The sequence below is a fragment of the Phyllostomus hastatus genome, unplaced genomic scaffold, assembly GCF_019186645.2.
Source record: "Phyllostomus hastatus isolate PE091 unplaced genomic scaffold, TTU_PhHast_1.1 phas_contig_402, whole genome shotgun sequence".
NCBI lineage: Eukaryota > Metazoa > Chordata > Mammalia > Chiroptera > Phyllostomidae > Phyllostomus > Phyllostomus hastatus.
This window is the reverse complement of record NW_025333873.1, coordinates 14133661-14148517: the sequence shown is the minus strand read 5'-3', so window position 1 is coordinate 14148517 and position 14857 is coordinate 14133661. Positions and strand designations below refer to the sequence as shown.

General features: G+C 52.9%; 1 protein-coding gene and 1 long non-coding RNA gene across 4 annotated transcripts in view; one reads left to right on the top strand and one right to left on the bottom strand.

The window, feature by feature from the left end:
• The first annotated feature begins 501 nt into the window (after positions 1–501).
• The window catches only part of ATP6V1C2 (ATPase H+ transporting V1 subunit C2), a 39991-nt gene continuing 25635 nt past the window's right edge, over positions 502–14857 (top strand). For 2 of the 3 annotated variants that reach the window (XM_045844366.1, XM_045844363.1), the window contains exons 1-3: positions 668–830; positions 1937–2091; positions 4536–4603. In XM_045844366.1, coding sequence (XP_045700322.1) covers positions 1963–2091; positions 4536–4603 — 197 coding nt within the window. In that variant the 5' untranslated portion in view covers positions 668–830; positions 1937–1962. Of the gene's footprint in view, positions 596–667; positions 831–1936; positions 2092–4535; positions 4604–14857 lie in introns of those variants that run through there. The other variant, XM_045844365.1, reaches the window with a different exon arrangement.
• Positions 3191–4556, bottom strand: LOC123822441. The gene is made up of 3 exons (XR_006786345.1): positions 4426–4556; positions 4238–4336; positions 3191–3452 (listed from the first exon to the last, which is right to left on the bottom strand). It is a non-coding gene; the product is annotated as an uncharacterized LOC123822441 (long non-coding RNA).

The following is a 14857-nucleotide window of genomic DNA, read 5'->3' as shown; positions in this document are numbered from 1 at the left end:
CTCTCTCGCCCACGTCGCCGGGAAGATCCACTGCTCTGCCCAGGTGCGCTCCCAAACCTGTGAGGCCGTGGCGTCGCTTTCCACAGGTCAGTCCTGTCTCTCGGTGGTTTTCCCTGAGACCTTCGTAGCCTGTCTCGGGGCTAGGGGGTGGCGGGGCTGGGGGTGGGGCGGCCGCCGAGGGCGGGCGTCCGCTCGCGAGAACTTCGCCTCTCCCACTGCGGGGTCGTCTTCTTGTCCCGTGCCCTCTGCGACGTCGAGGGGCTGAGGACCCTTTCCGACCTCCCAGCACCCCGCCAGGTGCCCGCCCCCGCGGGGAGGGTCTTGCGGGTATTTTTCCGAGACCTGAGACCCGAAGGGCAGCGTCCCCTTTCCGCAGCCTTGGGGATGGCTCGTGGCCCCGGGTCAGGCGACCTCGGGAGGCGGGGCGGCCCGATATGCAAATTTGCCGCCGGTGGGCGGGGCGGCCTGCAGCCGGGATAAAAGCTCGGGGCGGGGCGCCGCACTGAAGCCGCTGCCTCCCGGGAGCCGGCCGTGCGCACCTGTCTCGCGCCCGCCCGCAGCCCGCCCGCGCGGCTCGCCGGCTCCCCGGCTCCCGGTAAGGAGGCGCGGGATCGGGCACTCGAGGCGGCGGGGGGTGGAGGGGGGGGACGCGCGCACGGCGCGACCAGACAGGGGCCCGCGCGAGCCACCTGCGTCCGTGGTCCCCACGGGCGCCGTCCTGGTTCGCCCTTTCTCCGTGGGAACCAGGGAACCAGTGCCACCGCTGCACCCTCCCCGTGGCTTGGCAGGTGGCATCTCCCCAGGTTGTGCTCAGGCCAGTTTGTCCCCAGGTAATAGGACAGGGAGGAACTGCGATCGGTGTGCGGGGGGTGGGTTAGGAGGGACTAAGCTTATCCTGGAGTAGAGTGGGATGGATGAGTGTCGACACGGGAAGCTTCTTGATGGGTCTCTGGTTATATCCTGTTTTTTCCCCTAGCGGTCCCGAGACGATCCGCGGGAGGCCCCGGGCAGGGAGAGACAGAACGAGGGGAGAAAGGGGTGGGTGGGCGTGCACACGTCCGAGTGAGCAGAGCTAGTGGACCTGAAAGGCCGCAGACGTTGGACAGAAGCTACCTGTCGGCTCAGCAAGTTACGCACTGGGCAGAGTGGACACCCGCTCTCGTGGACACGCGGCTCTAGTAGTCCCTGCCCCACACTTTTTTTTGTATTTTATTTTTTTAAAAAAAAGAGTCCTTCTGAAGTCTATTTTAAAGCTAGGGTCCCTCCCAAGGTTGGGGGTTTGCCCAGGTGGCCTGTTGGGAAAACTCCTCCCCATCTCATTTCCGCTTCCACCGCATCCTGCACCCCAGGGGATGCAGCGTGGAAGGGAGAAAATACCAGTGCAGAAGGTCCCCACGCCCAGCGACCCGCACCTCTGTTTCCGATGTCAGGTTTTCACTGGACTGGGGAGAGGGGAAGGAAAGAAGCTCCCCTCCTCCCCTGCTCCGGAAAACCTGTCAGAACCCCCTAGGGAAGGAGGACCTTTGGGAATGGATGTGAAGACCTGAGGGCTTTGCAGGTGGAGATAAGAACAGGGCAGATGAGCTTGTGCAAATGGGTGTCCTTGGAACTGTGGAATCTGAACTGGAAGGTCAGAGGGGCAAAGCATGGGAAACAGGAAAAGTGACAGGTCCCAGAGAGGGTGACTTCCCAGGAAGGGAGTGGTGAAGAAGTGGAGATAACTGACACTTCTCTCCTCCTGGTTTTTTTTTCCAATACATTTTATTGATTGTGCTACTACAGTTGTCCCGATTTTCCCCGTTTCTCCCTACACCCAGTACCCCCATTCCCTCCCACATTCCCCTCCCCGCCCCCCCCCTCCTTAATTCATGTCCATGGGTCATTCATAAATTCTTCTCCTGCTTCTGTTTGTATGTGTGGCTGCCGTTCTGGTCAGTAACTGGATAAAAGAAGACCGGAAGCATGTCGGAGTTTTGGTTAATTTCTGCCCCTGGCGATAAGGAAAATTTGCAAGCCCTGGAGAGGATGAACATGGTAACCTCCAAGTCCAACCTGTCTCATAACACCAAGTTCGCCATTCCTGACTTCAAGGTAAAGGCCCTGGGGAGGAGGAGGGAGGTGATGGGTTTGGGTGGAGGTGGTGTCTTCTGGAAGCCAAGGAGAAAGTAAGGGCAGCAAAGGGAGCAAAACTGAGAATCAGCCTGCGGGTGAGGACGATCAGGGCGGAGGTCAACGGTCCAGAAGGGACTTCACGCCACAGCCCGAATTCAGTCACAGAAACGATGGACTTGGGACCGTGGCACAGAGTGAACCGGAAGAGAGGGTGTGAGGGGCAGTGTCTTCAAAGACTGGGAAGAGCATCGTACACTTGGCTTCTTATGAATTACTCTCAGATTCTTCCTGCTTCATCTTCCGCATCTACAGAGACCAGTAATTCCGTTTAAAGCTGCAGGCGTGGAGAGCTCCAAGCTGTGTCTGTGCTCTGGAACCGGGAACGGGGCAGGAAATCCAGGCCCCTTCTGGTTCTGTTGGGGAGGCGGGAAGGGGATTTAGTGGTACCTGGGGAGATGGCAGAAAGAGATTTGACTGTGAGGGAGTATCTCAGAAGCAAGTTAGATTGAGACGAACAAGACAGGGGAGAAAGGTAGGCACGGTCCTCTTGCTTCGGAGAGAGTGGACTTCTTGCCAGGCTTCCTAAGAGAACAAGTTTCCAAGGAGAAGCAGCGCTGGGAGCGCCGGAGGGGGGCCGCTACCTGCGCAGAGGTGGCTCTCCCAGCTCACCGTCATACACGCCTCTTTCGAACCTCGGCTTGCCCCTTGCCAGAGGAGCTGCACTGCCAGCTGCCGTAGTTGTTGGTGATGCCTCTGCTTTGGCTAGTGTTTACCAGACAGTGTGCTGGGGCCCGGGCACTTTCAGCGGATTACCGCGAATCTTTGCAAGTCCCGCGGTCTGGGTTTGCATGGCCTGAGAGCGGGCCCCAGGGCTGAGGCAGAGCTGGTAAGTGGCAGCTCTGGGTTCCAAACCCATATGTTGCTGACTTCCAAACCTGCCACTGTTTGTCCAGTGACAGACCTTGTGACAGTGAAGTCAGCACCCACTCATCACCTACCGTGAGCGAGGCAGCGTGCTGGCCTGGAGGGAACAAGGAGAAAAAAAAAGACAGGAGTCCTGCCCAAAGCTGCTGGCAATCAAATTTATTGAAAAGAAACAACTTCACTTATTAGAGATATCCAGGCTTGCCCTCAGTTGGTTGGGGCATTGTCCCGAAGCCAAAGGGCTGAGAGTTCGATTCCTGGTCAGATCACAGACCTAGGCTGCATGTTCGATCGCTGGCCTGGGCACAGGTGTGCACAGGTTCCTGGTCCAGGTGCTGATCTCCGTTCCGGTGCACAGAAGGGATACTTCTCTCTTGCATCGATGTTTCTCTCTCTCCCTTTCTCCCTTCCTCTTTCTAAAAGCAATGAGAAAAAATGTCCTCAGGTGAGGATTTAAAAAAAGAGAGAGATCCAAGCTTCATAATTTCCTAGTTACTTTTTAGGGCCTGAATTGGTGGTTGGTACCATGACAACAAAGCTTTTTCCTTTTTTTAAATTTATTTATTTTTAAGATTTTATTTATTTATTTTTATAGAGGGAAGGGAAGGGGGGAGAGAGAGAGAGAGAGAGAGAGAAACATCAATGTGCAATTGCTGGGGGCCGAGGCCTGCAACCCAGGCATGTGCCCTGACTGGGAATCGAACCTGCGATGCCTGGTTCGCAGCCCGCGCTCAATCCACTGAGCTACGCCAGCCAGGGCTAAATTTATTTTTTGATTGTTTTATTGTTTTTTCCCCATTACCATTTATCGTCCTTATACCCCCCTCCCCACGCCATCGCCATGCTGTTGTCTGTGTCCGTGAGTCCTTTCTCCTCGATCCCCCCACCCCCTAACCACCCCCAGCCACAGCCACAATGTTTTTCTTCTGATTCCGTGAATAGACCTTTAAACACAATTTTGAGCTCTAACCATTTCCCCACTAAGAAGCAGACTATTGTAACTAATCGGAGAAGAAAAGGACTTGGACAAATCGTGAGGTGGGAAAAAGCTGTCCCCTGCCCCAGCGAGATCGTTGTTAATAGCCTCAGACAAGGAGAGGGAAAGGGACTTGGCTGGACTCTCGGAGAAGAAGGGCTTTTAGAAATGATCGTGTCTTTGGCTTGCTCTCCGGGGATCCCCTCCTCGGCTCTGGGGACCCACCCGTGAGCCGCGGACCACCGCTGTCACATGAGAACGAGCTGAGGGCAGGCCACGACCTCGTGGTCACTGCTTCCCACGGTGGAAACATGACAATGTATCCTGTTGGCAAAAGAAAAAAAAAGTTTTTAATTCCCAGATCCACTGATTTCCTTTAAGAGCTCTTCCCAGTCTCCAGTGTGGCTACTGACCAAGACAACTCACTGAAGGTGGATGTGAGGAGTCCTCTGCGCTGTGGGGAAGGGCACCCTCGCTTCTCGGCCACCACACCCAGCCTCTCATTTCTTTGTGATCTTTCCAGGTGGGGACCTTGGACTCCCTCGTTGGCCTCTCGGATGAGTTGGGGAAACTCGATACCTTTGCTGAAAGGTAAACTGTGGCTTATTTACTACATACAAGCTGGGCCTTGTTTTCAGACGACACAGCGCTCTGGCTTTGGCTGAGCCCGTACTCGCCGAAACCCGGTCCTAGACGTCACGAGGGGAGAGCCGGGGTGGGTCCGGGGAGGGCGCAGGGTCACCAGTGGCATGCGGGCGTCCACCACATGGTTTTGTTGGCGTGGGTTTGTTTCAGCATTTGTTAAGGGGGCTGCCTTCAAAACGAAGAGGGTGGCGGCGGCGGGTGGGGTGAGGTGCAGACACTGGAGAAGTAACTGGTGCAGCTCCTCCCGCCCCAGTTCCTGCCGCCCCGAGGGCTTTTAAGTTTTGCATTTGGGTTTGTGTTTGTAGTAACATTTGCCTGTGGTAAAAAATTCAACAGCACAAAGGGAAAGCTACCCAGTGAAAATTGTTCTCTTCTGACCTGTTTTCCTCTTTCCTTTCCTCTTATTTCTCCTCTTTTAAAGCAACGTTGTTAACGTTTTCTGGGAGAGCCTTCCAGAGACGACCAGTACGTGTACACGTAAATGTGAACGTATCGAATGTATTGTTTCCGAGTGGTTTCTTGCAGCTGACTGCATGTGTTCCACACTTTGCTTTTTTTTTTTTTCCCCACTTAATCACATCATTAGAGACGGGTCCGTCCATAACGCACGTTGTTTTTATTGGCCGCATGACCTTGAATAGCTGCTGCCTCCATTTGTTCGAATTTCCCTGTCGATGGCCATGTACGCTTTGTAGTTTTGGCTTTACAGGCGACCTGTAATGACTGCTCTTCTCCCTGCTTCCTCGTGCACGTGCGGCAGGGAGGTCGTTCAGAAACGCTGCCCAGAGTTCGCATGTGAGATGTTGCAGACGGGTCCTTCGCACCCTCCGGGAAGCCCTGGCTGTTCGCTCTGCCCCCCGAAGTGTAGGAGGATGTTTCAGAGTCTGACAGTCATTTGCTGTCTGAAAAGAACTTGTACACATTGGGAACAAAATCACTGGAAGTATTTGTAGATCATAGAAAAGCACGGAAAAGAGAATACAAGCCATCCATAATCGTGCCTTCCAGAGATCACCAGTGCTGTGTGTGCAGGGCGTACGTCCACATTTTCGTACACATAAACATCACTCCTGCACACACATGGTAATACATGCACCTCTAGTAATAAAGGTGACATCAGGTGACACATCTTTTGTAACGTTTCATATCTTGTTCTTTCGATCTCGCCATGAACAGTTCCACTGTAATGCTATGTCACAGGGACTCGTCATTGATTGCGAAGTGGTTTTGAAATAATAATTCCTTGTTTTGGTGAAATGAACATCTGTTGTTTATCCAGTGACTTTTCATTTTTTTTGCTTTGTTTTGTTCACTTTATTTTTTAAAAACATTTTTGAAATTATATTTATTTTTATTCATTTTTAGAGAGAGGGGAAGGGAGGGATAAAGAGAGGGAGAGAAACATCGATGTGAGAGAGAAACAGTGATCTGTGGCTTCCCCCACACCCACCGACCGGGGACTGAACCTGCAACTCAGGCACGTGCCCTGACCGGGAATCGAACTGGCAACCTTTTGCTTTGTGGGATGATGCCCAACCACCTGCGCCACACCGGGCAGGGCAGTAACAGATGCAGGTGGGATGGATGGGGAAAGGGTCGTCAAGCGCCAGGCCACACACCTCCTGAAATGACCCCGGCTCCACTGCAAGGTCTCGCCGCCCCTACGGAGGATTTCGGGTTTTCGGGGCCTGTGGACACACGCTACGTTTTCTTGTCAGTGGGATGGCGATAAGGCTGCTACTGTCTTTTCTAATGTGCCTTTGACGGAAAAGGTCTGGAGTCCTTCGAGGCTTTCTCTGACCTTCAGAGTCAGAGCCACGGGCCAGGAGTTTGGTTCTCTGTGCGCAGTCGTTGTTCCGGGACCCACTGCCTCCGACGGCCACGCATCCGTGTCGCTGCCGTTTTGTTCCACGTGGCTGCTGGGCTGACCACGAAAAGGCAGTCCGCATCGCCAAGAGGTGTGCAGCTCGTCGTCTCCGAGGAAGAAGACTAACCTTCGGCTTTCTCATCTGTACAATGGGATAATCGTGGCCATGACTGTGCTTTCGGGGGAGGATGTCATGGGTAAAACCGGGTTGGATCCAGCATCACCAAATCCCAGGACACGCTCCATGACAAGGTGACGCCCGAGAAAAAGCGGCCGGATCCCTCAATATCAGCTCCTTTCTGGAGCAGCTGTGCACGGGGGTCGGGGGTCTGGCAGATGTGGGGGAGGGGGAGTCAGCCCCCTGCCCTCGGCTGGTGGTTGCCTGCCTTTTTCTTACCCCGACAAACCACAGCGTCGGCTGAACTGAGCTGTTCCCAGGCCTGCTGCGGAAATGACACCTACTCGGCAATTTTTCTTTCTAGACCTTTCTAGGTGTGTCTTGGCTACTAGTGTTCTCCTCAAGGGCAAGTCCTTTAACCTCTTCTTCACCAGAGGGCTTTCTGGCTCTAAAATTTTATGACCCTGACTCACCATTGCTTCCACTTTCATTTTTTGTTGTTGTGCTCAGCGAGTGTCAGTGGTTTGTTCTGAATCTACTTGCTTTTCAAGTTGCTTGTGATGGGGGCGTGCACCTGTTTCAGAGACAGGGCGAATGACTCTGATACATGTGCGGACTAGCAACGTCGAGGCCGCCGTTGTGGACAGAGAGGGCTCACGTGAATTAAAGTGGTTCTTTTTTTTTCTTTAAGGGCCGCGAGCGGTAAAAATGAAAACCACTGTGTATTGTTTCCCTTGTGAGTATATTTTCTCAAGAGCCTTCCTGCCGGGAGAAAGAGAAACGGCGTGCTCCGAGACTCCCACAATTCTTATTGCCAGCATATATCTAGTCCAGAGCACAGGGCTCCTCATCTGAGAGTTGATCCGGGAGCCTGGGGTGAGGTCATGGGGTGCCTGGAGACTGGCTGCAGGTTTTACGAATGCCCTCTCTCGTTCCTGAAAGGCGCTCGGGTGTTATTAGATAAATACATGCTCTCTGGCTGTGTAACCGGGGCAGCCTGAACCCGTCCGCTCTGCCTCTGGCCAGGAGAGAAGGGATGCGAGTTTTCAGGGTGTATTGTTTCCGTATCCTTTTATTATTTATTTACTCGGGGCACCGCAGTGTTTTTCCATGTAGCTGGAAGGCATGGTTTGCTCACTGGAGCCTCGCATGCATTTTTGATTTATCCCCCCACGCTGCCTTTGTTAATTTGCTCTGCATTTACACCGTAATTCTCGAACCTGTGAGGAACCAAACCATTTTATCTTTTAAAGAGCTATGCAGCGCCCCCCTCCTCCATCCTGCTGGGCTTTTTTTTTTTTTTTTCAGCATTTGAGCCCCACACGGTATCTTGGCCGGTTTCGCCGAGCTGGTTGCAATATTCCATTTCCCAGGAGCTGGGGCACTCAGACGTACCTCATGCGCCTCTGAGGGAAACTGGTGACTGTCACATGCACTGGGGTGCGTTTCCTGGGCTGGGGAGGAGCTGCGGACTTTCCTTTGCCCATGTGCTTCCGAGCAGTGGACCGAGGGTCGGCTGATCAGAGGGTGGATGTCTGCTTAGGGACGCAGCTCCAGCGAGTCTGTCCTCCTAAGGGCATTCCAGAGAGAAGCAAAGCGTGACCGTTGAAAGTTACTGAGACTCCTCTGTTACTGCAAGGTGGAGGTCACCCGCGTGACTCTTCTCCGATGCGTTCGACGGAGATCAGTCGAACGCCTGCGTGCGCCGTGTGGTGTCTGGGTTCCTTGGAGCTGCTTGGCAGTCCTACTGCGTGTTCGCTCTTCTCCAGCGCTCTCCAGAAGCGGTTTCAAACCCTCCTCTACACCCCGCTCACCCCCTCAGTCATCCGCACATCCCGCTCAGCTGCCCCAGGCTTTCCTGGTTCAGATCCTCTGACTTACCCTCTCCTGTTCCAACCCGAGCACCCCTCCGCCATAACACTCACCCAAGTGGAGTTGTACACTCTCTTGTGGGGTTGTTTGCTTCATAGCTGTCTCCCCAGGCACACCGTAAGCCCCACAGGCCAGTCTTCCTGCACAGTTACGTCCCCAGAATGGAGAGCATCGCAGGCCTGCAGTGACCGGCGGAATGAATGGATGGAAGGCAGGTCCCTGGAGGGGCCGCACTGCACAGGCCCCTGGAGACCCGCTCTATCCCCTCATGCTCCGAGTGAGGGTCTAAGCTCCTAGAAAGAGCTCCGTGGGCTGGGGCCTGGGGGTGAGGGGCAGATAGACCTTTGATCCAGATTCACCAGCTTACCCATTAGTGCCTGCCTGTCTCCCTGTCTGTACCCACTCCGCCCCTAACTGGTTTCCTCCAGCTCCGCCAAGACTCGTCTCACTCATGACTCAGCTGATGACCACTGTCATTAAAAAAAAAAGTATTATAGTTACACATTAGAAATATCAGAGGGTATAAAGGTACCAAAAGAGAACAGTCCCACTTTAGCCATACTTCCTCTCCCTACAGTTACCATGAGCAGGGGGCCCTGTGGTTCCTTCCCTGGTAAAACAGAACGAAACACACACACACACACTCACACACACACTCACATTCATTAGCCAGTTCAAACGCTTACGAATCTTGAAGACCTTATTTTGAGATCTCTACCAAGCAGAAACAGATTTTTTAAAAAATAAGATGTGTCTCGAGCACCGAGGGCAGCAGCTGGCCTGTGGCTGGTGCAGAGACACTAAAGGTGATGCCGGCGGCGCCGCACCGGAAGTGCGCGGGGGCGGGGGGGGGGGGCACACGCACCGTTCTGCGTGTTTCTGGGAGCAGAGTTCGCCTCCCAGCTGACTCGATGCTTTTTCTTTGTCCTCTAGCAGAGCTTTAGTGTCTCACTCGATAAAGGTCTGCATGACTTATTATTCATTTTTCCCTAAATATTCACTTTTTAAAATTTTGTTGCTGTTATGAGATATTTTCTCTAAATGCTCTTTGTTTGTAAACAGGGCCTTTTTGTGTATGAACTCCATGACCTGCCCCCTTCTCGAATTTCCTTATTGTTTCTAGTGGTTTTCAGCTTATCTTCTAAGGCTTTCTAGGCTTGATGATTTTGTCTGCAAATAGTAAGCTCTCCTTATTTTCTCTTATTTCTTTCTCTTGTTTTATTGCATTGGCTAGTGTTCCAGAACAGTGTTTGATTTGCCAGGGATGAGAATGGGCATCTTAGCCTTGTTCCTGCCTTTCATTGAATAGTTCTAATGTCTCACCATTACATGTCATTTTGGCTCTTGTTTTAAAATGTATATTATCATGCCAAGGAAGTGTCTGTTTCTGTTTTACTAAGAGTTGGTCTTAGCGTGATATGAAAAAGTACAAAAAGGAAATAAGAATGAGTCCTGCACATTTTTCAGATTCCTTTTGCAGGATGTAATAAATTGGTCTTATGTTTTATTTTTTCTTTAATGCGGCATATTTATTAATTAATATGTTTACTGAACCATCCTTGTGTTCCAAGACAAAACCTTACTTGGAATGTTGAACTTTACTTGCTCATGTTGGAAAATTTTGCATCAGCGTTCGTGAGTAACAACACTGACATCACAATGCCATCACTACAGCCTATTCTTACCTTCTCTCTAAGAATAAGTAGAATCTTAAATTTAAAAAATAAATAAATAAGCCAGTGGCTCTCAAACTGCAACATCAGACCCATCAGAATGTTTGCTGAAACACAGATTACTGGGCTCTACCTCCAGAATTCCTGATTCGGTGGGTAGTCTCAGGTGGGGCCCGGTAATCTGCGCTTCTGCGTGTTCCCGGGTGCTAGTCTTTGCACCGCTTTAGAGGGTGATGGGGTGGTCTGTTTGTGGAAGGTTTAAACTGTGTCATTCGACATATTGGGACCCGGTCTGTTTCTAGGAGTGGTTTCTAGTCACGGAATTGTCCACTACTGTTGGCCCCTTGGTTTTCTCTGTGGGGAGAGAGGGGTATCGGTTTTGGTAAATTTCCTTTTCCTGAGCCTACTCCACTTTATCAACTTCTCCAAATCACTTGCACAATCTCTCAACATGTATTTGCGTGAGTTTTATAATGTGTCTGCTAATGTGTCTCTTTTGGAGGTGTTTCATTTTCTTGGATTCGGCTACACAGTGGTTTATCTATTTCACCCTTTGTGTAGAGAAGCAGACTTTTTCTCATGTTTTTAAAATCATTTTTTATTGCTCTTATTTCTAGTTTTGGCGTCTGCATGTGTCCCAATTTTTTCCCTCTTGCTTTATTTGGGTTTATTTTCTTGTTCCTCTCTGTAAGACTGAATTATATGCTTAGTTCCTATATTTCCTTTTTTGTTTTGTTCTGTAAACCTCAAGGCATTGAATTTTCCTCTGAGAATTATATTCTATAACTTTTGACACGTGGAAGTTTGGTGTTCTTTGTTAACATTTCTGGAAGGTTCAGGGGTTTTTTGGGGGGTTTTGTTTTTCATTTCTAATTCTCTTGCTTTGTTCTTGGAGAATGAAGTCAGTGGTGGTTCTACCTCGGGGGTCTGAGGTTTTCTTTGTGACCCGACACGGTGCTGCTGCTTGTAAGTGGCCGCGGTACCCACTTGGGCATCTTCTCCTGGTTCCGTGGGTGGGGGGCGCTGCTGTGCCTACTGGCCTGCGTGGCTTCCCTGCCTGCTGCACCCCCGTTTTCTGTTGGCGCCCTTTGCCGTTACTGCTGTCTGCATCAAGCTCTGTGACGGTTACACCGCCGCGGAGGGTTGTTGCGTGGCGCCCTCCCCGCCTCCACTGTATTGTTTTCTGTCTGCAGTGCCAACCCCCTCCACCCTGGGGGCCGTCCCATCCCTGTGTGGGAACTGCCATTTCTCCGTCGCACCTTGGGTGCCAGCGCTGTCCCGGTGTTCTCTCTTTCTCCATTTGCCCGTGACATCCTGGCCACAGCCCCATGCACAGATGAGCAGGCCCTCGTTACAGAGGAGGACACGCACATTCACACGGCTAAGTCCCGCAGCGGGGCGGGGTCCCACGGCTGATGCGTGTCAGGCCTCAACCCTGCCAACCTGCCTCTCTCCCGTCGGCCACAGGCCCTTGGCCCTTGGCGGCTGGCTTCTCCCCAGCCCGCCCTGCCTCCGTCCCTTCCTCCTGGGGCTGCTGGGATGCCTCTGCGTTGCCTTAGGTGGCCCCATACCAGACAGACCCCTCCCCCTATCGCCTCCACCACGTAACCCCCAGGGGCTCCCCCCTCCCCCCTCCCCGGACCAGAAGTCCAGCCTGTGGGAGGAAGGAATGTTGGCTGGCCACTCGGGTAAGGGCCGGCCTGAGGCAACATTGTGAAACACACGAAATAATTCCTTCGAGATTAAGTTTCATCTCAGGCATGTCCATCCTAGTTAGGCCTTGGCCAGCTCCTGGAGCCCGCGGCTCCTCCGTTCGCCGGACCTCACCCTGTCCTCCGTGTCGGTCTGTGACACCCTCAGTGGGTGGCAGCCTCTCAGACTCGCCTTTTTTTCAAGAGCTTAAGGGACAACTTGAAAGATTTTATTTGTACTTATTTATTTTTAGAGAGAAGGGAAGGGAGGGAGGAAGAAAGAGAGAGAAACACTGATTGGGTGCCTCTCGTACACGCCCCGACTGAGGACCTGGCCCACGACCCAGGCACGTGCCCTGACCAGGGACTGAACTGGCGACCTTTCTCTTTATGGGATGATGCCCAACCCATGGAACCACACAGGCCAGGGCAAGGGGCACCTTTAAATGGTGCTTTTTTTTTTTTGCATGGCTTCATGCCCTAAGTTGATGTCATCCTCAACAGACAGCTCACATGGACACACCCTCCTTTGATGAGGCCTCTTGGCCTCAGCACGGGCTCCCTGGGCGCGCACACCTGGCGCTGACGCAGACGGTCTGGCCCTGCTCCCTGACCGTCCGCTCGAGGCTCCAGGGAGGACCAAGCCCTGTGGGCGCCACCTCCAGAACCTGTCCCACGCCTGTCCACTTCTCAGCGCCCCGCCTTCACCCCCGCCAGCTTCGTCTCCTTCCTGTGCTTTTACACCACACTGCTAACCCATCTTCTGACTTTCTCTTGTCCGCTCTCCACACCGCGGCTGAAGTTCTTTTTAAAAAGAGAAAGGTATCCCATGACTGTCTTGTGACGGATGCCGGGATCCATCACGGGGAATCCATCCATCGTTCCATCTCCAGGGATGCCGGTGGTGCGTGACCAGGGCAGGCTCCGGGGCTGCCTCTCCGGCGGGCGCAGGTGGGGTGGAGACTCCGAGGCACTCGCTGCCCTTCAGGCGGCACCGGACACAGGTGCATTCGGTTGAACCTGACCTACCTCTAAGAAGCTGATCCCAAGGCCAGGGATTCTAAATGTACATTGAAAGGCTTTCAGTGAAGCCTTTTCCCTTTCTGAACAGGTCATCTGTTCACCCGCATCCACGTTCGGAACAATGCAAAAGGCTGCGCAGGTAGAAGCCCCCCTTTCCACCGTCTCCCCATCCCAACCCCCCGGCCCCCTGCTTAGTTGCCCGGATACATTTCCGGTGCTCCTTTATGCAAACACAGGCCATTCCAGAATGTGTTTCTGCATTTCCCCTTTTTAAACACAGAGGAGTAACCCACACGTGCTACTGAGCGTCATGCTTCTTTTTCCCTCAACAGCGTCTCCTGGGAGACTTCTCCCATCCGTACGCAGCGCGCCGTCCGGCTGCCTGGCGTTCCCCGTGGGGAGGCACCTGGTGCGCCAGGCAGCCCCACGGGTGGGCACGGGCTTGTTGGCTTTTGTGGGCCAGGGGCCCGTTACCAACCGTCTGTCACCTGCATCGTCGCTTTGCGTGTGTAAGCATGCAGGTGTATCTGCAGGATGGATTCTCCGCACAAAACCGCTGGGTCCAGGGGCCATGTGCCTTTGTAGTTTAGATAAATGACACCAGATTTCTCTGGGCTGGCCGTCGTGTTTTTCTGCCAGCAGTGAAGGAGAGTCCTCATTGCCCTGTGATTTTTCTAATGAACTGTAGTGTCAATTTGGGGGTTTTTATGAACCTCTCAGGTAAGAAATGCTACCTGTGTGGAGTATAGGCTTTTTAAAAAATGCCTTTGTTCACATACAAGTAACATGCAATAAATGGCACATTTTTTTAAGACTTATTTATTTATTTTTAGAGAGGGAAGGGAGGGAGAAAGAGAGAGAAACATGAATGTGCGGTTGCTGGGGGCCGTGGCCTGCAACCCTGGCGTGTGCCCTGGCTGGGAATCGAACCTGCGACCCTTTTAAATGGCACATTTTAAAGGGTCCTTTTTTATTGTCGAGTGTTAACATGCAGGGTGGGGCAGAAGGAGGTTAACAGTCGTTCGTCTGGACACTAACGGGATAATCAGTAACACAAGAATAATCCCTCGCATACTCACAACTGCAGACTTCCTGCTGCCCCGCCCTATCCACACACAGAACTGTCACCACGGTCAAGACGGCCGACATGCGCACTTCCCCCAAGAGGGCCCTGGGGCCCCTTTTTCGTCAGGCTCTTCCCGCACCTCAGCCACCACAGACTGGCTTTCTGTCCCCAGAAGATGGTTTGCACTTCCAGAACTCTTCTATGAATGGAATGACATAGTACACATGCTTCTCTTTTGGGTCTGTTTTTCCTTTGCTGTATTAGTATTTGAGATTTATTCATGCTGCAGAGTCATTTTTCACTGGTGGGTAGTATTCCATTTTATGGGTAAGCCACCGTTTGTCCGTTCACCCATTGGGTGACGTTTCGATGGTTTCTAGTTTGGGGCGACAAAGCTGTCGCAAGCATTCGTGTGCAGCCTTTGTGCAGACACGTGATTTCCTTCCTCTGGGCAGACACCGACCTGCTGAGGCAGTTAGGGTCCTGGGCACCCAGGGTGTCCGTTTGCACCTCCCCTTCGACCCTCCAGTTGTCAGATCACTTCCTGGGCCTGCGGGAGGGATGTGGCTTACCAGGGGGCGGGATTGGGACGCTCCAGGGCCTGGCCTCCTCGCCGGGGACGAAGCTCCATATAGCGGCTGCGTGGAGTACGATTTTGCAATCATAGGAAACACTGATTTTTTTTTAAAGAAACGTGCATTCTTTGAGAAGCTCCCATTCTGGCAGAGGAGGTAGACGAGCAGAGACGGTTAATTCCAGTGACACGTGCGTGTGGTCCGGAGCCCCGGGCTGGGTCCCGTCTCGGGGTTCTCCATCCGCCGGCACTCCGGGCCGCTGGGGGTTCTGGGAGCCACTACGGGTCTGCACGACTCGCACGTTTTTCAGAGTCT